General features: G+C 42.4%; 1 protein-coding gene across 1 annotated transcript; it reads left to right on the top strand.

Moving 5' to 3' along the window:
• Window positions 1-7,429: 7,429 nt before the first annotated feature.
• Window positions 7,430-23,948, top strand: LOC146658417 (uncharacterized). Its single transcript, XM_085422042.1, has 8 exons — window positions 7,430-7,889; window positions 15,024-15,150; window positions 16,017-16,677; window positions 16,882-17,005; window positions 17,436-17,608; window positions 20,224-20,361; window positions 20,478-20,695; window positions 22,013-23,948. Exons 1-8 carry the CDS (start codon window positions 7,885-7,887, stop codon window positions 23,168-23,170), a joined length of 2,604 nt encoding a protein of 867 aa, XP_085278168.1. The 5' UTR covers window positions 7,430-7,884; the 3' UTR covers window positions 23,171-23,948.
• Window positions 23,949-24,363: the final 415 nt, after the last annotated feature.

Raw genomic sequence — 24,363 nt, 5'->3', positions numbered from 1 at the left:
AATCTTGGAAGAAAACCTCTTGGAGTCTGTGAAAGACTTGAGACTGGGACGGAGCTTCACCTTCTAGCAGGACAAATCACAACAGGATCCCAGCAGTGATAGGATTTAGGATGGGACTCCCCCAGAGATGAAGATGGAGGCTTGGATGGAGCTCTGAGGGAAAGCGGTGAGACAAAGGTTACACAAATGAGAGTCTGACAGGCAGGATGACAGAAGAGCAGTGAGATTTAAAGTATATGGAATGGGAGCTGATTAGCTCACACAAGGTGGGCAAGACAATGACTGGAGTATAGTAATGAAGTCAGCAATGAAACAAAGGCTTGAGAGCTATCAGTCCATAAAGAGAGATAAGAAGAGAGCCTGTAATAAGGCTCAGAGGTAATTGGAGGCCAGGAGAGGCTATTATACAAAGTTTAGAGAACAAAGTTTTTGTAAAGACGAACAGAAATGTGGATAAAAATGGAAAAGAGTTTGTTACCACCACCAGCTCCATGTCATGGCTTACCAGGACTTTGAGGTAAAAATATGACAGAGTCAAAACTGATGTACGACAAATAGCTTGATGATGACCAGCAGCTCAGTCATTAAATATTGAGGAAATCTGGTTGCAGAAATAGCAGCATCTATTCCAAAAGTGTGATCTGAGCATCATTTAGGGGCTGATACCCCACCTGAGAAGCAGTTTTTAAAAAATACTAAGAATTTAAACATTGAGTGACTGATAAGAGTTGAAAAGAAAGGAAAAGATGTAAGTAAGGAAGTAGCTGTTGATTGAAGTCTGATGAAGCTACAGAGCAAAGTGGAGTCCCTCCGCCAAAAAATAAGACCAGTCATACCGTGGCAGGGAGAAACAACTCTAAGAAAAATAAGTCACATGACATTAGCTGCAGCTCAACGTTAAAGACAGACTGACATAATACGTGAAGAGAATATGGGGAGGAGAAGTTAGTGAGAAGGATACAGATTGAAACTGATGGCAAAAAGGCTTCAGGAAGACTTGAAGATGTCAGGAGAGACAAGACAAAGCCTCGAATAAAAGCCTGAGGGCCATCAGAGGCAAGGAGAGTTAAACCAGAAGTGGTGATAATCCTCACAAGGCCATCAGAAAGTCTTTGACTTTATTTATTTTCTGCTGTGTTTTACTTGCATCTATTTGTGAGTGAGTGTAAACACAAAATATATATTTTATGTGCTGGAATGTGCAGAAAATAGGTTTAAATGTTAAACACATTTCTTCCAGTCAGAGAATGTTGCATATAATTAAGTTTTTGCTTGATGCATAAAGTTAAAAGATTAAAACTAATAAAACAAGTTATAAAAAGGGACTTTTGTATTTTTGTATGTCTACATTTTGTATGATGGATTATATAGAAAAAGTAGACAAATAAATAGACAAAAAACTCATTAATATCAAAGCTGAATGTTTTTGGAAGTAGTTTTTAGTTTGTTTTTAGTTTCAGCTATTTTAGGGGGATATCTGTGTGTGCAGGTGACTTACTGTGCATCATTATTAGGCAACTTAACAAAAAACAAATATATACCCATTTCAATTATTTATTTTTACCAGTGAAACCAATATAACATCTCCACATTCACAAATATACATTTCTGACATTCAAAAACAAATCAGCGACCAATATAGCCACCTTTCTTTGCAAGGACACTCAAAAGCCTGCCATCCATGGATTCTGTCAGTGTTTTGATCTGTTCACCATCAACATTGCGTGCAGCAGCAACCACAGCCTCCCAGACACTGTTCAGAGAGGTGTACTGTTTTCCCTCCTTGTAAATCTCACATTTGATGATGGACCACAGGTTCTCAATGGGGTTCAGATCAGGTGAACAAGGTGGCCATGTCATTAGTTTTTCTTCTTTTATACCCTTTCTTGCCAGCCACGCTGTGGAGTACTTGGACGCGTGTGATGGAGCATTGTCCTGCATGAAAATCATGTTTTTCTTGAAGGATGCAGACTTCTTCCTGTGCCACTGCTTGAAGAAGGTGTCTTCCAGAAACTGGCAGTAGGACTGGGAGTTGAGCTTGACTCCATCCTCAACCCGAAAAGGCCCCACAAGCTCATCTTTGATGATACCAGCCCAAACCAGTACTCCACCTCCACCTTGCTGGCGTCTGAGTGGGACTGGAGCTCTCTGCCCTTTACCAATCCAGCCACGGGCCCATCCATCTGGCCCATCAAGACTCACTCTCATTTCATCAGTCCATAAAACCTTAGAAAAACCAGTCTTGAGATATTTCTTGGCCCAGTCTTGACGTTTCAGCTTGTGTGTCTTGTTCAGTGGTGGTCGTCTTTCAGCCTTTCTTACCTTGGCCATGTCTCTGAGTATTGCACACCTTGTGCTTTTGGGCACTCCAGTGATGTTGCAGCTCTGAAATATGGCCAAACTGGTGGCAAGTGGCATCTTGGCAGCTGCACGCTTGACTTTTCTCAGTTCATGGGCAGTTATTTTGCGCCTTGGTTTTTCCACACGCTTCTTGCGACCCTGTTGACTATTTTGAATGAAACGCTTGATTGTTCGATGATCACGCTTCAGAAGCTTTGCAATTTTGAGACTGCTGCATCCCTCTGCAAGATATCTCACTATTTTTGACTTTTCTGAGCCTGTCAAGTCCTTCTTTTGACCCATTTTGCCAAAGGAAAGGACGTTGCCTAATAATTATGCACACCTGATATAGGGTGTTGATGTCATTAGACCACACCCCTTCTCATTACAGAGATGCACATCACCTAATATGCTTAATTGGTAGTAGGCTTTCGAGCCTATACAGCTTGGAGTAAGACAACATGCATGAAGAGGATGATGTGGACAAAATACTCATTTGCCTAATAATTCTGCACTCTCTGTATGTGTATTTTCATTTATTGAGATTGTGTACTGTACAATGTTTGTGGAATGTTAGAATTTGGTAAACTCACCTGAGAGTAAATAATGGTTTAGTCCTTAACAGCTGAGAGTATTTAAGGCTGTCATTAGACAGAGGAGTGATTGCTGTTAGAAGGCTTGACCTGCTATTGACTGTCATGGTTTAGATATATGTAGGCAAATAAACACCTCTTGCTTCCACCATACTTTGTCTTAGTCTCCATCTTCACTGTAAATCAAGCTACAAAAGGTTGCCTTGTTACACAGAGGGAAGCAGGAATCCAGGAGAGAACATAACAAAACATAGCAAAAAGGGTTGGATGGTGAGGACCGACAGACCATGACCCTTATGACCTTTGATCTTATTCAGTAAACTGAGTAGCCATTTAAGAACAAGACTGGTTCTTCAGCCATGGGGGGAATTAAAAGATTGAGGGTGAGCTAAAGCACTTTTGCAAAAAAGTACAAAAGAGAGAGGGAAAAAACCCAACTTGAAAATGTGTGCACATCCATTTCAGCCAATGCCATATGTTTGTTTGAGAGAGGGGGAGGCAAGTTATGAAAACACGTTTTAAACCCATAAATACAAGAGATTTAGAGAGGAAAACTGAGTCCACCAGTGAGAGTCGTCAGTTTCAAATGTGCCATCAGCTAAGCAGCAGGCAATGGTCGTTCTGTGTGACTGGCTGAAATCAATCAAAAGTGTAAATCGCATCCAGTTGGCTGTGAGTGTCCCAAGAAGTTTCTTTGCATATCTGTAAATGTTTCCTAGTTCTTAGTCTTAAAAACGTGGTCATAAGAGTGATGGCACCGGTGTTTACGTTTGTCCTGGTCTATTGTTTGCGCTCCGTATCAATGATAGACGCTGTTATCTAACTTATCTTCAATGATGGGCCTCATCCTCTTGTGTCGGCATTTTCCATCCTCTGCCGGTGGCTGGATCCTTGTCCGGCGACCTCAGCAGTGTCCTCAGACCACGAGGGAGAAGAGCAGGTGTCCATGTGAACCTCAGGCTGTTCTGGCAGCGGGGTGTGGCTGGTACGCAACATCGAGGTGTCTTGTTTCCTGTACTCAGAAAATTTTCATGGAGGGGAATTTGTCTTTCACGCCCCTGCTTGGATACACAGGGCTCGGGTCTCTGGGATCATGCGGTGAGTGGAATTGGCCCAAACCCTGAGTAATTGCACCCCCTAACTCGAGATCCTGCTAATAATAAGGCTTCTACCGCGCACACCCTGGTGCTTTTCAATGCATGACGAGACTGCCTGTCCCGTTTGGTTCTTTTGCCATCAGAATTATTGTCTAAAGGCAAAGAAAGATGCCCAACGGATTTACTTTACCAAATGGACCATCCCAGCCTTGCTGTATTGGTCTATATCAGGGGTCCCCAATCTCAGTCCACGAGGGCCGGTGTCCCTGCAGGTTTTAGATGTCTTCTTGATCCATCACAGCTGATTTAAATGGATAAATCACCTCCTCAACGTGTCCTGAAGTTCTCCAGAGGCCTGGTAATAAACTCATCATGTGATTCAGGTGTGTTGACCCAGGGTGAGATCTAAAACCTGCAGGACACCGGCCCTCGTGGACTGGGATTGGGGAACCCTGGTCTATATGATTCACCTTTGCTTTTATTGTTTATTTTATTTTATTTTCACTTACTACACGGGACAGACTTGACTGGGGGAAAGAAAGGGGAGAAATCACCTGTTGAGAAAGAAAAAAGAGAAAACAAGGAAAAAAGAGAGCAATATAATAAACAACATCACGATAATCTATGGGAATATAACAGTAAATACTAAATATTAAACATTATTGTGCAGCACGTAAGAGCATGAGCGCGCTTGTTTTTTTAAAAGGTTCCTTCATGTAATGATCTGTTAGAGGGTGTGGCCATAGCCTATCCATGACTAATAAATCTTTCTTGCTGAATTATTTGATATTTTCCCCCCAAAAAATCATTATTTATTTCTGACTGAGCCCTGGCAGAGTGACTTAGACTATTTGTCCCTCATTGAACTTTGCCCACACAGCTATTTCTTCATCAGCAAGCCTCGGGTGTCTGGTCATGGAGGAGGTCTTGCTGTGGGGGTTTTTCACGGCTGTTTCTCCTGCCGTTCAGCGAATGTTGGACATTTTCCTTCGTTTGAACTAGAGCTGATTAAAGCCGAGAATAAGGATCCTTTTTATTATGCTGTGGTGTATCGTCCACTCGGCCCAGTAGCTTTTTTTTGGAGTTCATTGACTTCTTATCCTCCACTATGAAGCTGTCCAGACTGCTTATAGTTGTTGATATTGAATGTATTACTTATATTTTAATCATACATGTTGATGATGACACCAACCCCTTTGCCAGAGGATTTATCAGCATTATGGATTCTTTTCATTTTAGCCAGCATGTGTCCAGCCCCACACAACACAAAGGACACACACAGGACCTTGTTTTTACTTTGGGTTTAAATATTGTTTCTATTTATTCTGAGGACATTTTTATCTCTGTTCAACACCCGATTCTTTTTGATTTGTCTTAGCCTCTGTATATTCTTTGCTGGATGGTCTTAACTAAAACAAAAATCATCCATCCTTCCGCTTATCCTTTTCAGGGTCGCAGGGGGCGCTGGAGCCTATCCCAGCTGTCATAGTGCGAGAGGCGGGGTACACCCTGGACAGGTCGCCAGTCTGTCGCAGGGCTAACACACAGGGACAGACAACCATTCACACTCACAGTCACATTCACACCTAGTGGCAATTTGGATTATCCAATTAACCTATCCCCACAAGCTGCATGTCTTTGGACGGTGGGAGGAAGCCGGAGTACCCGGAGAGAACCCACACAAACACGGGGAGAACATGCAAACTCCACACAGAAAGACCCCGGCCTGATGGTGGAATTGAACTCAGGACCTTCTTGCTGTGCGGCAACAGTGCTAACCACCATGCCACCGTGCTGCAAAACAAAAAAAAACAATAATAAACTTTATTTATAAAGCACACTTAAAAACCAAGGGTATGCCAAGGTGCTTAACAAGTAAAATAGAGTATATGAGGAGGATAATAGAAATAGGACCAAAGCAAGTACTAAATATGCAAGCAGATAACTGTCACTAATACATAGGAAAGCAACAGGTACAGAGCAAACAAGAATTTAAATGAGCATAAAAGTGCGTGATATAAAATCATAAAAGAAATATTAACTAGAGGGAAAGGCAAGATTGAATAAGTGGGTTTTTAATCGTGATTTGAACAGTGCAATAGAATCAGATGCGCGGAGGTCGAGAGGAAGGGTATTCCACAGTACCGGGGCAGCCAGAGCAAACGCACGGTCACCCCGGGACTTCAGTCGAGATCTGGGTCGGGTCAGAAGTAGTTGAGTGGCAGATCTGAGTGTTCTAGCAGGAGTGTGTGGTTTGAGAAGTTCACTAAGATAACTTGGCGCTAATTTATTAATAGTTTTGAAAGTAAGAAGTAATATTTTAAATTGAATACGGTACTTTATGGGCAGCCAATGCAGGCTAGCTAGGACAGGGGTGATATGGCAAAATTTCCTGGTACCTGTTAAAAGGCGGGCTGCTGCTGCAACAAAAAAACAAAAATCATCCTTTTGGAGTTGCATTTGGTTAACTTTCTTCTGTTTGCTTTCTTTTAAATGCTCTGGTATTTTTTGTGAAGCACTTGTGATCTCTGTCTTGAAAGCTGCTAAATAAATATAATTTTACTTACTTAAAAATGTTTCTGCTTATCTCCTTGAAGAAAATATAATAAAACCATGTGACTGCAAACACAATAATAAACAAAAAAAAGTTGAAATTGGGAATAAAAATGCAATAAATACAGGATGAACAGAAAAAAACATTTTTTTTAGCTAAATGTGTAAGATAGAGAGACTTTATTTGGGGCTTCGGGGGTCTCCACCACAGTCCTATGTAAGACCAGCGAGCCTCCTGCCAAGCACTGAGCTGGCTTTTTTCACCAGCTCGTCCAGCTGCTTGGTGTTTTTGTCTGTCACGCCGCACCACCAACACACAGCAGTATAATAGAGAGCACTGCCCACCATAGTGTGACAAAATATATGCAGCATCTCCGCACACAGGCCAAAATGCTTATCACATTTATCTTAATAACCACAGTGTGACCCGTCCCATATGGAAAAGAAATAGTAAAAACTTATAAAAGACTTGCATAAGATTTCCTCATGAAAGTGGCCACTTTCTCATTACTTTCATATATTGTTTTAGTAAGTTTCCAAAACATACAAGTTTCATTTATATAATTTTTCAATGGATCTTATATCTGTTTTCACTCTTGTATGCTTTTCATGCAGGTTTCACACAAGCCACAAAACTTTAGATTTATATCTTTTCCATGTGGGGTGGTAGGTGCCTATTTCAATAGGACAGAGCGTAGGCATACAGTCAGTTAAAATGGGTTTAATGTTAATACAAAATAAAATGAAACATGTAACAGTAGTGTGTTGATAGGAGTCATGTGGGTAGTTCAGCTTCACCACTAGGGGGCTGTCTAACCAAATTGTGATATAGACTGTGTCGTAGAAGCAGCGGCAGGTTATGTTTACGTGCGTGGATGTGAGCCACGTTAAAATAAAGAAGCTTGCTCACTGCTACTGATGTTTTATTGAAAACACGTGGGACGTGGGAGACAGGATAAGTGCTGCGGGGAACCTGTTAAAATCAAAACATATGACCCACGTGAAAAGGGACGGAAACTCACGCTGAACCACGTGACGACTCTGCGTTCTGAGCGTCTGCTGACGCGGCTCTCGGTTCAGCGGCTCTAGCCTGTCTGGCAACTGCGGCTCACATGACCGCAGTCGGTGCTTCCTCACTGCGCTGAGGAGCCGTGCAGGGGCCGACTCCAAGCTCCAGCTCTACGGGAATAACAGCCCAGGGGAGCGGGGGGACAGCTGACATGAGCTGCTGTTAGTCGGTGAAGCTGTGAGCCGTTCTCTCAGATCCTAGATGTGTCCATGCTGCAGGCCGGGGATCCTGGATGGGGTGCGTGTTTTCTTTTATTAATGCCTGCTTTGTTAAAGGGAACATGCTCAGTGGAAGACACGTTGTATGTTGTTCGTTCATCTGCGTTTGTTTAATGATCCGCAGACTGCTCAGTCGTCAGGGCTGGAAGCGCCTCAGAAATAAATCCATCCACCCGCGCATGTTAGTTCCCGCTGTAGCGGTACGGGAGTGTCCGTGTCAGGGTGTGGGAGAAGCCAGAGGGCTGCAGGCCGGTGTTGTGCCAAAAAGTGATTGTCTGCCAAAAACTGATTTCCGGTATTTGCCAAAAACTGATTGCTCGTATTTAAACTGCTATAAGTAACTTGTTGGGCTATAATATGTGAAACATATGTCAAATGCATCCCTCATGGATGACATAAAGTCATCTTGAGCCACAAACAACATTCGTGTAACAAGGTAGAAGGCGCAATCAGTTTTTGGCAGTGACTTTTATATAACCTTTATTTATGCAGTTAAAAAAAATCTCATTAACATTACAAATGTCTTTTGTAAGAGTAAGTTGGCCAAGAGGACAGCAGAAATGGCAGCAAATATTACAATATTTCTGTAAAAATATTTTAAGTGGGGATAAAGGACCGGATTGGTTATAATGTAAGTACAATAGCAGAGAGTTGTAAAGATACTTGAAAAACAGATATTGTTTTAATTCTCTATATAACCCCTTTGTAAACCCTGTTCACCGAAGTCTATTTACGAGCATACGTAAAGATATTACACATAAAAAAATACACAGAAACACTGGAAATCAGTTTTTGGCAGACAATCACTTTTTGGCACAACACCTGTTGTACTGCACGCTACATGTGTGGTTTGTTACAGGTGCTGAGTGAGTGTAGATGATAGGATTACATGAGGTGCAAAATCAGTGAGTGAGACACGAAGCGTGGTCCTTTCTAGGGATGGACTGATCCGATATTACGTCTCGGTATCTGTCCGATAGTGACCTAAATTACTGGATCGGATATCGGAGAGAAATAAAAAAATATATATATATAATCCGATTAAATTAAATATCACGAAAGCACCTCACAAAACTTGCGACATAACTCAGCTCATAACCTTAGCAGTCGGAGCAGTACACGTCACGTGATAGAGCGGCTGTGGCGCGAGACCTGTCAGAGCTCTGGTTGAGTATTTGTAGCCTCGTTACCAAACCAGCATTTCATCAGGAAGTGATCCCAGACAGAAGTAAAGCAAGTGTGTAAGTTCATCTCTGAATGTTAGTAAAGCATTCCTGCATTAAGCTTAACAACCATATATGGAGCGACTGCCTCTCTCCCTCTCTCTCCTGCTGCTACTTCAATCATGAAACTGATCAATGATCAGCTGATCGTCTCTCTTGTTTGTTTTTGTCTCACTTTGCACCAGAAAGAAACCAGCGGCTGAACAACAGCAGCACGTTTAAGCTTGATCAGCTGTTGTTAGAATGTATTTAATACTTTCTACACCAGGATCTATTTCTACAGCTGACGGCTGTAACTGTGCAGGGGCGGATCTAGCAAAGTTTAGCCAGGGGGGCCGATAGGGCATGAACAGGGAAAAGGGGGCACAAAGACATACTTTTCTTTCTTATTCTCATTTAAAATGTCGAGCTTTTAATAAATTGAATGAATCTTAAACCAAAGTTTTAATCTGATGTAAAATGTATAGAAGTCCATTACTGTATATAGTAACTGTTAAGTCTAATATACCCTAGTAAGCTAGAGTACTTTTTCCTTTGGGAAGGCACCATCTGTGCAGTCTGCAGTTCTGTTGAAGAAAGATGTTGAAACTATTTCATTATTGTAGAAAAGTTATTGATTTCTGTGCATTTTTTTTTTTTATTTATTTATTTTTTTTACATGTGCATTAAATTAAAGTTGATTACGTCGATTAAGCATCACAAGGTGGAGGGTGGGAGGGGGGGGGGGTCCCTATTATTTTTTTGCTAGGAGTTTGCAACCCTATTATTTAGGTTGTTTAATTTTTCTGCTAAGTACTCTTTAAAATACCAGAATAGGGAAGATGGTGCAGGGTTAAGTTTATTAGATTGATCAGCTTTGCTGATCAGTGTTTTTTTTTTTGCATACAGGTATAACAGAATAGCTTTAGTGTTTGGTTGTTTTTTAAACTTGTCTATGAACTTATACAAAATGCAGCAAGATATTTATAAAAAACAGTTTTATTGATTATAAAATGCACCATATTTGCATATCGGCAGATATGCAAATTTATGATATCTGTATCGGACATAAAAAGAAGTGGTATCGTGCCATCTCTAGTCCTTTCCACGGGGATTTTAGAGGAGTGCCCGGCGTTATTGCTGCTAATGAGAGAATTAATCACAGCATAATCACATGGTGATTTAACTGCCTTAGGTTAGCTACCTCCATTATAAGAAACAAACTTGAGCCTAGGGTAATGGTTGTTGTAAATCTGTCTGAATGCATTTACAGTACAGCTAGGCTCTTGTGTTAAGCGAGGACAGAAGTATAGTGAGAGGTTACAGTAGTGGGGTTGGGAGATATTATTTGATTCATATTTCATAATTCCCACTGTAAGCTATTGAGTTTAAATTAATGTACTGACTTGGCAGTATCAATATGCTGTCTCTGAAAGCCTTTGAATTGAACAAAATGCTATAACCCACATAAAACGCTGGCAAAATAATGAAAGTCAGCTGAATGGAGCTTTGTTTGTGCTCTGAGTCCTACTGTCCCTACAACCTCTTACCACATAGGTCTTTCGTATGCTCTCTCATAGCCTACCATATTTCCAGTTTCACCCGTTCATTAGAGCTTGTAAATATGTTGGCCGAGAGAAGGTGTGTGCACAGAACAGGACTAGATATAGAAACATACTGCAGATAGCCCAGAAGGAGACAGACATCTGCTGCTAGGATTATTTACATTTGAAATCATTGTCAAACTTGACTTGAGTCAGGTCTCAAGCTGCAAGTCAGTGAACAACAACAGCATGCTGGCCTGGTTCCTCTGGTCCCTGCACTACAAAGCAGGCTGAACATACAGTGGGGCAAAAAAGTATTTAGTCAGCCACCGATTGTGCAAGTTCCCCCACTTAAAATGATGACAGAGGTCAGTAATTTGCACCAGAGGTACACTTCAACTGTGAGAGACAGAATGTGAAAAACAAAATCCATGAATTCACATGGTAGGATTTGTAAAGAATTTATTCGTAAATTAGGGTGGAAAATAAGTATTTGGTCACCTCAAACAAGGAAAATCTCTGGCTCTCACAGACCTGTAACGTCTTCTGTAAGAAGCTTTTCTGTCCCCCACTCGTTACCTGTATGAATGGCACCTGTTTGAACTCATCATCTGTATAAAACACACCTGTCCACAGCCTCAAACAGTCAGACTCCAAACTCCGCCATGGCCAAGACCAAAGAGCTTTCGAAGGACACCAGGAAAAGTATTGTAGACCTGCACCAGACTGGGAAGAGTGAATCTACAATAGGCAAGCAGCTTGGTGTGAAAAAATCAACTGTGGGAGCAATCATCAGAAAATGGAAGACATACAAGACCACTGATAATCTCCCTCGATCTGGGGCTCTGCGCAAGATCTCATCCTGTGGGGTCAAAATGATCATGAGAACGGTGAGCAAAGATCCCAGAAGCACACGGGGGGACCTGGTGAATGACCTGCAGAGAGCTGGGACCAAAGTAACAAAGGTCACCATCAGTAACACACTACAACGGCAGGGAATCAAATCCCGCAGTGCCAGACGTGTTCCGCTGCTGAAGCCAGTGCATGTCCAGGCCCGTCTGAAGTTTGCCAGAGAGCACATGGATGATACAGCAGAGGATTGGGAGAATGTCATGTGGTCAGATGAAACCAAAGTAGAACTTTTTGGTATAAACTCAACTCGTCGTGTTTGGAGGAAGAAGAATACTGAGTTGCATCCCAAGAACACCATACCTACTGTGAAGCATGGGGGTGGAAACATCATGCTATGGGGCTGTTTTTCTGCCAAGGGGACAGGACGACTGATCCGTGTTAAGGACAGAATGAATGGGGCCATGTATCGTGAGATTTTGAGCCAAAACCTCCTTCCATCAGTGAGAACTTTGAAGATGAAACGAGGCTGGGTCTTCCAACATGACAATGATCCAAAACACACCGCCCGGGCAACAAAGGAGTGGCTCCGTAAGAAGCATTTGAAAGTCCTGGAGTGGCCTAGCCAGTCTCCAGACCTCAACCCCATAGAAAATCTGTGGCGGGAGTTGAAAGTCCGTGTTGCTCGGCGACAGCCCCAAAACATCACTGCTCTCGAGAAGATCTGCATGGAGGAATGGGCCAAAATACCAGCTACTGTGTGTGCAAACCTGGTAAAGACCTATAGTAAACGTTTGACCTCTGTTATTGCCAACAAAGGTTATGTTACAAAGTATTGAGTTGTATTTTTGTTATTGACCAAATACTTATTTTCCACCCTGATTTACCAATAAATTCTTTACAAATCCTACCATGTGGATTCATGGATTTTTTTTTTCACATTCTGTCTCTCACAGTTGAAGTGTACCTCTGGTGCAAATTACTGACCTCTGTCATCATGTTAGGTGGGGGAACTTGCACAATCGGTGGCTGACTAAATACTTTTTTGCCCCACTGTAGCCAGGATAGCTTTCCTCTATCTGGCTTCACTTTGCTGACACTGACAATCAGGATATGTGGTCCAAGAGTTTATCAGCTCGATAGCTTGAGCCACGTTTTCCAAACCAGTCATGAGGATGGCAGATTTGACCAGTCACATACATGGTCTAACCCTGCAAATTAACTGGTTTTACAAAGGAAGTTAAAATTGTGATATTATAAAAATATGAACTACTGAAAGTAACACAGCTGCTGCAGTTCATCAATATAAGCATTTTTAACAGCAAATGGACCACACAGTAATAAAGTGCTGTATCAACATGTGTGTGCTTTAAGCACTTTGGTCAGTACCCCCATAGCTCCTGTTTTTATTCAGTCATAATGGCTCCTGTGTGGCTGCTTGCAGGTCCGTTTGATGCTCGCCTCTCCGTGTCTAACCAATCTGCTGCTCCCTGTGCTCTCATCTGTCCTGGTTATATGAAGAATGTAATCAGCACGTGTCAATCAAACTCCATCCAGATCTATAGTTTTTGATGTGATTATTTAAGCCATGCTATGTATTAACTTATTTTATATTCTGACTCGACCAATTATTCAACCAGACTGCAGAAAAGCTAATTAACGTGGCTCAGTCTGTTGCTGTTTATTCCTACTGAATTGACTGGATAACTGTGGGTCTGATTATTGGGGGGGTCATAACCCCCCCTAACCCCCTAGAAATTACGCGCATCTGAGACAGTATACTTCTTTTATGAGGTTTTAGTACTGGGGTACAGTTGGATTTTGCATCAATAACCGGAGCTCTTTTAGATCACGAGGGTTTGAGAGCATCCTCCTGTAACCATGGTTACTTCCTGTCAGAAGTAGGCCATGTGAGAGGAAAAACGGAGAGCGACCGTCCTGCAGCCTGACAACGCTCTGAGCAGCTGCACGATTTCATGTTTACAGCCTGTCACCCTGATGTTTATAATAACGTCATCATGAATTATAAATTGTCAATGTGACCTACACGAGAAAACGGACGTGTGACAATTAGGGTAGTTATCATGATTAGGATGGCTTGATCAGACAGAGATGGTCTTGTCTAGAGGTGGGAATCACCATACATCCCACGATACGATATTATCACAATACTTAATGCATGATACGATATTATTGCAATTTTTTAAAATATTTTGCGATATTCAGATTCTGTACATAAAGGTAAACTTTATCAATATTCATTTTATCTAATATCAAAGTCTCACACTCAGTCTTTCTCTCATCTCAGTCAGTTTTATTGTTGACAAACTGAACGGTTTGTATTACAGTCTAGTCCAACTTAACTGAATGCAACCATCTGGTACAATTATAGCTATTCTGAACTATGTAATTTATGAGAACTATGCAGCCCATTCAGCAACTAAAGAATTTGAAAGTAAATTAAAACAAAATATAATTTTACATTAAATAAAATTTTTTGTAACAAAATATCGATTTCTACTGTCCCTGTATCGATACATTATTAGCAAACAAAATATCACGATACTACACAGTATCGATTTTTCCCTCACCCCTAGTCTTGTCTTGGTCTCGCTGTCTCAGATCGACATAGTGGTCGGGAGATTTGGAGTCAACAGTATCCATGACACACACCGTAACGTTCGATAATGTGTCATGTGCCAAAGCATCAGCTCTAAGAGCCGTGCTTACAGAGTGCTTAGTAGTGAATCAGAAGAGTCGACTCCCCTTGAGCGAGAGCCGCTCCTCACCTAATTTCCTTTGGCTGCTCAGCTCTCACACAGTGGCTCAGCTATGCTCCAATCCCTCCATATTGTGGCCAATCACATGTGAGGATATAGGATAATATCATTGTGCGAAAAACAGAGAGGGTGATGGACGCGACAGAAAAGTGAAGCGTTCGTCCGTCCTCTCAGTAAGTGAGTGAGACAGTAGACAGCGGTGAGGAGGGCTGTGCATCGCAAAAACACATAAATATGCCTGAGACCTGTAAACGAAGCAGCATCTGGCTGCAGTTTAAAGACTTTTGTCTCGGTCTTGGTCTCGTCTCGACTTTGTCTTGGTCTTGATACCCTCTGGTCTTGGTATTGTCTTTGTCTTGGTTTAGGACTACAAGTCTAGATCTCAGCACAACTTCATGTCTATTGAAGAATTGTCTGTTTCCGTGGCAGTTGCATGTCTTCTTCCACGCAATCTGCACTTGGAATTGTATTTGAACCAGGCTGTCTAATTTATCCTAATTAAATCTTTTCCCCTCAGGTATTGAAGAGTAATCAGTGCACTGGCTCACCTGTGTCATCAGATAGACGCAGTGCTGCTGTGTCTCCAGTGAGATTCACTGCTCCTTTAGACGACTGTTTCTTGACTAGCTGGTGGTTTTGCACACCATGAGTGACTCTGTGCCACATAATGGACTGATTTTAAAATTACTTGAAGTCATATTGAATAGTGTGACTCTCTACTGCAGCCCTGTCCAATGGCTTTTTTTAATTGGAGCATTTCGTAATTCTTCTCATCTAGAAAGAAGCAGACGAATGTTTATTCCAGCCCCTGCAGTGAAAACATAGCACAGGCAAAACACAGAGACTCTCTGCTGGGCAACATGAGTACAGACAGACCCAAGCGGAACGTCATCAGAAAAAGATATGTAAGTAAACTGGCTTTCCTCTTTAAAGTGTACGTGGCCTGTTCCTGATTACTTTTTTGTTTCAGATCATAAAAGAAATTTTAATATCAGACAAAGATAATATAAGTAAATCCAAAATGCAGTTTTTAAATAATAATTAGATTTATTAACGGAGGAAAAAGTCATTGCACCTGAAACCTAAACATTGGTTGTGCCAGCAGCAAGAACTGCAGTCAGGTCTGAGGCAAGTAGTCTTTTCACTTGGCTGTGGAAGGATTTGGCTCTCTTCATTGGAGGGCTTTTTCGGCATGAACAGCCTGTTTAAGGTCATACCAAAGCATCTCAATTTGATTTAAGTCTGAACCTGACTGGGCCACTTTCTGAGCCTTTCAGAGGTAGACTTGCTAGTTTGTTTGAAATATCGGATTCTCACCCTCAACCGGTCGCAGCAGATGGCCCCGCCCCTCCCTGAGCCTGGTTCTGCAGGAGGTTTCTTCCTGTTAAAAGGGAGTTTTTCCTTCCCACTGTCGCCAAAGAGCTGCTCATATGATTGTTGGGTTTTTCTCTGTGTCTATATCATTGTAGGGTCGACCTTACAGTATAAAGCACCTTGAGGTGACTGTTGTTGTGATTTGGCGCTGTGTAAATAACATTGAAGTGAAAAGTGTATTTGAGTAAATCCCCACATAACTCAGTTTCAGACTAGTCAAAGAAGTCACAGCTGGCAGAATGTTCCCCACAGGCCAAGTATGTTTCAGATTTCAGGATGAAACATTTCACTTGTACCTGTAACATCAATACGTTTTAGTAAACAGATAAAATAAAAATTGTGTTGATGCCCCAAAATCCGTGGAACTAAAGGTGAAGACACTGTTTTTGTGGTGCAGGACATCAGTGACGGGATGCCGTGGTGTGAAGAACGTCTGGTCCGCAAAGTTCTCTTCCTTTCTCTCAGGGAATACAGAGACAAACACCGTGCTGCACACACTCACTCACACATACACAAGTGTCCACATGCTCTGCAAAAGACACTGACAAAACCTAATGCACACAAGAAAACACAAGCAAGAAAAAACATGCACACACAACAGCAAAGACTCACATGCAAACAGCTAAATACATACACACAGGCGAACACACGTACTGCACAAAACCTGCACGTTTCAAAGCGCCTGCACGCTGAACACACAAACAAACGGCAGACAGCTCACTTGAATTGGGTCTCGCACTCTCCAGAAAGTAAATGTACTCGGATACTACGGAACACACAAACTCAGATGAAATTGTGTAAAAGGAAAGTTGCACACACTCGGCAGCGTACTTGCACGGACCAGAAGACGTCTTCTACCAGGACACTACGCTCAAATAAAACACAAAACACGCTGTCGCTGCAGAACTCAAAATACCCCAAACCTGCAAAACGCACAGACACTGCTCAACACACACACTCACTGAACAACATGTGCAGATCTAAAAACACAAAGATGCCACTGAGAGCTGCTCTCTCAGCCAGGACTCTGAGGTCGCACACCCCAACAAGTGTCTGTGGTGAGTAACACAACAAGCGTGCATGTGTGTCTAATGTTGTTTTTGGGGTTATTTGGAGGCTCCCTGGAAGTAAACAGCGTTTTGGTCCCAAACTTTAGCCACGAGCAGATTGTCTGTGTCATCACGTGTTATTACTTTGATTGTCATGACACTGTAGGTGGAGGTCAGTTCTCACACAGCTGGGCTTGTGCCTGTTCTCTTCAGGCTCTGTAGTTAACACTGCGATCAAGCGTCGGGCAGCTGGTCCAAACTGGAGCTGGTCCTTACAGACGCAACAACGCCATCCTACCAGCAGTCGTGGTGATGAAGATGATTGTGCCAAAAACAGGTAGGCACCAGTGTGTTTTTGTGTGTGTTGTGATTATGCTTCTCAAACTTGTGATGTTCCAACATCAGAAGCTGATTTTTTAAACAAAAATCACATCCCAAGAGGTTCGAATAGATTTTAATAAACACAGTGTTGCCAAAAGTATGCACTCATCAACTTGAGTGATGCTGTATCACTCACTGAACGCGAGTTGGTGCAACAGATGAATATTTATACTTTGTGATTTGCTCCATCTGTGTACAACAGCACAACAGTTTCTAAAACGAATCCTGTCATTGCGTTTCATCAAGAAAATGAAATTCACTTTGAGACTAAATTCATTTAAAGTCTCTGTCGTCACTGAACTGTGGCTTACTAGAGATTAGGATTAAATGTTTGTTGCATTATTAATAAATGCACTTGTTTGGCTTGACTTGATGTATGTATGCAGACCTCGGCTGCACGCACAGAGAAAGTTTGCTCAGTCCCCACCCAGCTCTCCAGGACCATTGGTGCTGATGAGGTCTGCACAGAATACCCACTCCCACAGCCTGGCTGTAGTCACCTGTCTGACCAAACGTCGCCCTAAGACTGAGGACTTTTTGTCTTTTCTCTGTTTAAGAGGTAAGCTGAAAACACGGAAGCTGCTCTCACGTGACCAGGCTGTGCACAGGGGTGGCTGTAGCTGAGGATGTTATCTACTCATTGGACGATGGGTCGTTCGAACTCTCAGAGCCCAGCAGGATATTTGTCTCTGTGTCATCCACGTTGGTTTTTTCTGTGGTTTCCAAGCCTTTGATGTTGCTGAGCTGGCCAGGATTCACCTTTTTGAGAATGTAGACCTGACTGCTCCTAAGCTCTTTGGTAACTCTGATGGGTTTATTTTGGTCTTACAGCCGAATGCACAAAGATCCCTTTGGCCTCATTTACAATGAAAGCTGTAAATACCATTTGAATCAGCGTATCATATCATATGATGTCATATCGATTTTTTTTAAACCCACTGAATTAAATCTGAAAGTCTGCACTTCAGGCAAATATCGACAAAAATACTTTCTTTGTCTAACTAACTTTGGACATAATTGTGAGCATACGGAGATTAGGAAGAAAGACTGCAGCCTGAGAGAGATCTAGTTATCTATCCGTCCGTCCGTCTGTCCCTTCCCTCATTTCTCGATCCCTGCCTATTTCCTCTCTAATCAGGAGTCCCACTGTGGACAATCTTCACTGGTGTTTAAACAATGACCCCTTTTGGATGCAACCCCCTGTGTAGCCAGACAAAATGTAAAACCTCATAACCTTGGATGCACTCCAAGCAACCTGAACCTGCAAGGAAAATAAAGTCTAGGCTCATTTGTCACGTGAAACTCAACACAATTTTTTCATTTAAATCATTTATCCATAAATCTGTAGGGTCAAATATAACTTCTGTTGTTTCACCAGTTCCCTGTTCTGCAGCATTTGGCTGTCAGAAATGTGCACTTTTGATGACTTTTGGGTCATCTAGATGTTTCCTAGGTGGCATATTGATTGTGGACCAGGAATATCAAACATCGGCCCGGCTAGGGCTCCAATCTGGCCCACTGGACTTTTTTGTGGAGGGGTATTTCAGCTTTGGACTTTTATCTGTAATTTTAAAAGTTTTGTTGACTGATAAAAACTCTTACATGGCTACTCACAACACATCAAAGTAATTTGATTATAGATTTCTGTGATTTTACACATTTATTTCTTTAAGTTTAAGCCCAAAGGGTTATGCTGAATGAATGAAGCATTTGTTTATAATGTAGAAAGACTGACACAACTGAACTTAGTTTCACTGGTCCGGTTCAAATAAGATGGGCTGTGTGTGGTAATTGTATCTGTTGACATTCCCTCTGTGAACCCTCCTGCATTAGCTTAAGCCATCAACAAAGAGTGTAACCTCATTTTTTTGTCAGTGGCGCCAAATAAATCAGTGCAAGGGAGTATAGCTGCTTCTAGGCAAGGATTGCCATTTTCCCCTCGTTTGGGCCGGGCCTTGTGATTACAGCATGAATGTTTGATACTTCTTACACACATTACACATTAATCACATAAATATTGTATATTATTCATATAATCGTAGCACGGTGGCACAGTGGTTAGCACCGTTGCCGCACAGCAAGAAGGTCCTGAGTTCAATTCCACCATCAGGCCGGGGTCTTTCTGTGTGGAGTTTGCATGTTCTCCCCGTGCTTGCGTGGGTTCTCTCTGGGTACTCCGGCTTCCTCCCACCGTCCAAAGACATGCAGCTTGTGGGGATAGGTTAATTGGATAATCCAAATTGTCACTAGGTGTGAATGTGAGTATGAATGGTTGTCTGTCCCTGTGTGTTGGCCCTGCGACAGACTGGCGACCTGTCCAGGGTGTACCCCGCCTTTCGCCCTATGACAGCTGGGATAGGCTCCAGCGCCCCCCGCGACCCTGAAAAGGATAAGCGGAAGTGAATGGATGGATTATTCATATAATCATCATATAAATAATACGCAGATATGTTACTTGAATAATTACCATCATGAGAGAAAGTGAGGAAAAAACTGAGACTATTCACTCATATCAGCAGAGAGGGCACACGGCCTGTTTTCAGCTCTCTGTCTGCTTACTCGTCTTTTTCCACACTTTTAACAGAAAAATGTGCTACTCACATAATTCACCACCGTACAGAATATATTCTGATTTATTGCGAGCAACACAACCTGATGTTGTTGCAGTTGTAGTCATTTCCAGCCTGTCCTTGTTTGTCCTGCCTTTGCCGCTCCTCTGAGTTCCCTGTTTGACATAAAAAAATGGATGCAGGAAATGAAATTGTTTTAAAAGTTTTATCCGGCCTGTACAGCTCATCTACTAACTGGAGGGTTGATGGTGCGATCCCTGGCTGCTCCGGCCTGCATGCCAAATATCCTCGGGCAAGACATTAACCCTAAGTTTCCCTCTATTCATGCACATGTTGAGCATGAGTGCTGGAGGAGGTGTGGGTTACATTGTGTTGCTAAAGCTGTTAGTGGAACATCAGTCGACAGTTAAGTATAACAGTGAAGTTAGCTGGTAGCAGCTAGGTTGTTTGGACTGTGTTGATAGCAGAGTCAGGCTGCACAGTGTTTCTCAGAGCATCTTTAAACTGTTTTGGTGAAGTAACTCTGTGAGAGACTACGGAGATTAAAAATAAAAAAGGGACATGCCACGCACACTTGATGATGCCATTTCCTCTTTCACTTCAGGTTCAGCAGCATTACCGCGCAACATGGCATTCTTAACAAGTAAGCAAGACAGGGAGCCAGGTGACAGTCAGCGTTTGCCTTCCTGTCACAAGGCTCCAGCTGAGGAGAAGAAAATCAGGATGTTATGTAGAAAAACAGGTACTCGCCTGCTGGGAATGTTTTTGTAAACTTCTGCATCTTTCTTTGCAAGTGTATTATTCCTCCTTAAACTCTAGCTGCTATTTGAAATGATAGTTTCTGTGCCTGTCCTGCAGTGCACAGTGACTCCAGGTCACTGAAGAGGAGGCCTGCCAGCCCTGCTGTGCTCAGATCCACCTGCCCTTTAACAGCTCGAGCACAGAAAAGGATGGACAGCGATGAAAGAGAAGGGAAGCAACAGAAGAAGGGAGTGGAGGAGGACAGGCGAGAGGGCGCTCAGATACACCTCCTGAGACCTCGCCAGCACTTACTTCATGTCAAGAGGGCTAACAAGGTCTGGTCATGCTTTACTACACGTTTGCTTGTGTGAAAAGTGTGCTGTTGTATCATCGGTATGGAAACCAAACACTAATAAACATACAGGTCCTTTTAACACCCGGGGTTGTTCCTTTTGGACTTTGTCAACAGTTTTTTACTAAGTTCGATGAGAAGAGTAAAAGGTCTTGGACACATTGTCAGTGGCACCTGATGGTGGCTGAAGAGGGCCACTGACTGGAGTGTGTGTGGATTAATAAAGCTGCTCTTTGACAGTCACAGCGCTGCTGTCAATGCTGCCAAACAGCTGAAACAGTCACAGTGACATTTAACCTGACATGTGCAATATTGAATACAAATGCATAGAGAGCTGTCGCCTCTCTGACATCTAGAGCTAAAGTTAAAGTTGCTGGTAAGTGATACAAACAGTCCAAACACTGGGTCTGCAGATATGAATCAGCTTTAGTGTACACAAATGATGGATTTGTTTGTTTGTTTTGCTTCTGGTTTGTTGTTATCATACACCAACATAGCATTATTTTATTTTGGTGTTGTGTGTTTGTATATTTTTGCTACAGCTTATATGTCAAAGGAAATCTGAGTATTTCTTCACCCGTGTGTGTGTGCACCCCTTGTGCATTTGAGATTAGCATTTGTTAAAAAAGAAAATCCCCAAGACAGACTGTGGGGGTTTGGAGGGTCCTCCCCCCAATGTCATACATGTTAAATAATTCTCCCCGGATGCTCTGATTTCCTCCCACAATCCAAGGACATCAGTGTTAGTTTGATGGAATTACGATCACTAATTAATGTAAATCGTCGATCGGATGCAAGTTTTACTCCATGGGTTAGTCCTCCGATGGACGTGGGAACTATCTGTTGTGTACCCCCCCATAGTTGGCTATAGTTGGATCAGCACTAAAAATAAATGGACAGAGAAACAGGAGCAGTGGTGACACCTCCTTCCATCATCTTATACACAGATCTCAGAAACAAAAAACAGTCCAGAAAGTGACTAAAACCTTTAGAAATTTAAGTTGTGATCAGACTGAAAGCCTCTCACCTTGTCTGTGTGTGTGAACGTATTTAGTTTCAATCTCTGGGCTATGTCATCACGGCTCAGTGATGCCAACGCTAAAGTCATGTGATGGTGGCGTTGTTCCTCTGGATGCGTCGTTGACTTCATATGTTGCCAAATGCATTTAAACAAAAATTGCATGGTTACTGTGAAACCAAAACATCTAAGCATCATAAACCAGGGTGATGCTAACTTCAGGCCTACAAAAATGATTATCCACAGAAGTATGCAGACTATCACAATTTCTCTCTGTTGCAGGTTGCCATGGTTACTAAAATCTCTGAGCAAAGAACCTCCTGTGTAGCGTCAGTCATTCCTTTAACGCCGAGAACTGGTGTTGGTAACAAACAAGGCACAAGGCCAAGCAATACATACAAATCAAGGCGCCATCCCCAAAGCAGAGCCCAGGAAAGCAGCAACAAGTACCACCCCCTACATCACAACCACCGTCGGGCTAACAATCAGCACCTTCGCCACCCAACGCTTTCTAAATACTATAGCATCCACACAACCTTCAGTATTCTCCACAATTCAGGAAGAAATTCATGCCAAACTCCATGTTTAAATAAACGTTCAGTGTCTAGACGGCTGAATGAGAACCCTGTGGTCCTGAGGTTATCCAGACGGAGGAGAGGCCTTCCACCAGACACCAGCCCTGTCCTTCCGAATCGGGTTCCCTTGGACAAAAACTCATCAAATGAGTGCCAGACATCTCAGGACAAAGATGCTCGTGTCTCACAGGAGAGTGATATTTACGAGATTCAGCAGAAAGGGGACAATGTTAGAGAGGATTATGTGAACATGTGTAAACACTCTGGTAACCACGATGTGAAAGCTGTAGGAAAAAGATACGGGCATGTTGGAGATGTGAAACTTGAGAGGGGAAAGGGAAATATAGAAAAGCTGCCTGTGGCAAGCACAGCTGCTCTGGAGGCCTCTGATCAAAGGGAAAGCCTCACTAATGTCAGCACTAGCTATAACCTCATGCCTGCTGGTGAGGTTGTATGGAAACACCTGAGAGAGAAAACACTCCAAAAACATCAGAACTCTACAATCTTAAAGCCACCTGCCAGGGCTAATGAGTCCAGGGCTGCTGCTAGGACTAGTGTAACTAAAGCTGCTATTAACTCAGTGACATCTGACCCACCAGCCAATTCTTTTTCCAGGCACAGTGCCAAGGGTACTGATAACAGCAAGAAAATTAAGAAGAGTAGTTTACGAGCCGGCACCAACATAGCCCATGAATCCAAAAGTGCTACAAAACAGTCTTCAATGAGCACCACGAAGGACACATGCAAGGATGGTGCACTTACCATCAGTTACTGTAGCACTTCCAAAGAGGGGCTTCTCCAGGCCAAGCCTACTACCTCAGCCATCAAGACCAGGTTCAGCTCTAGAATCCTTCTAAAGCACTGATTTTTAAACAGTATCCAAACATGAATACACTCACTGTTATGTAACTAAGATTTTATGATGACAAGTACAGAAATGTTTTTAAAAGCTTTTATTGTGTTGAATAGTGGCAGAGCATGATGATGGGTTTCCTGTCAGACAGTACATGTCCTGTACTGGTGTCATTGTTGAAGATAAAATAAACTGGAAGTCATGATACTGGCTGATGCACTATAACGTGGACTGTATGATGCAGAAGTGATAAAGCTTAAAAGCTGCTAGCTTTCAGTTTATTCATTGTTTGCTTTTTGTCTGTTTATTTTCTTCTTGCTTGCTATTTCTCTTACTGTATCTTGGAAAAAAATAAAAGTATGGGGGGGGGGGCACCTTTTAGCACATTAAGGTAAATGGACTACTCAGTGTGAGCTGTCAAAGCACTTTTTCTACACGTTTCATTCACTCATTCACGCACAATGCGTTTATCTGTCTAAAGTGCATTTACATAACAATCGCACACACTTTGATGGGAGATCCATGAGCGGACCTCGGGGTTCATTATCTGCTTGAAGGATTCTGTGACACATGGACAGCTGGAGCCAGGCATCAAGCCGCCGACCTGGTAGAGCACCAGCTCTGCCTCGGAGCCGCGGCCACCACGAGGTCAACATTTTGTTTGAACAGCTACAGTAGTTGGTCTCCTCGGCTCCCAGCTGCCCTCGGGCTTCTGTCCTAACATTTCTGAAACGTGTTGCTAACTTGAAATTTATGTATTCAAAATAATAAAAACAGTTTTAAAATTGAAGCTTTAACATTTGACATTTTTATACTACTGCTACATTTTGACCCAAGACAGTTTGTTGTACTACATAATGTCGCGTTTAATCAGTCTGCATATTTTATCTGCATTGCCAATAATAACTTTTGCACTATTTTAGGACCATAATAAACGTTTCAGCTAACATAATTTACTAATGCTAGAATGTAAAGAATGCAATAACGGCACCACTGCTGCATCAAGCAACGTGCAGCATGACCCCTGGGTGTTTGCTACCCGGGGGATCAAACCCTCTGTGGGGCAAGTGTTGCCATCTTGGAGGATGGAGGTTGGTCCTAGACGATGGAAACACAAGATTTCCACTGATATGTTTCTTGAGTGAGATTAATGACAAGCCTCATTTTTCCAGTAAGGACTATGCTACCCTATATTTTTATGCTGC

The sequence above is a fragment of the Rhamphochromis longiceps genome, linkage group LG11 (assembly GCF_057381845.1).
Source record: "Rhamphochromis longiceps isolate RC_006_pf linkage group LG11, R_longiceps_female_GT1.1, whole genome shotgun sequence".
NCBI lineage: Eukaryota > Metazoa > Chordata > Actinopteri > Cichliformes > Cichlidae > Rhamphochromis > Rhamphochromis longiceps.
The sequence above is the reverse complement of the archived record's forward strand: the minus strand, read 5'-3'. Positions and strand labels throughout refer to the sequence as shown.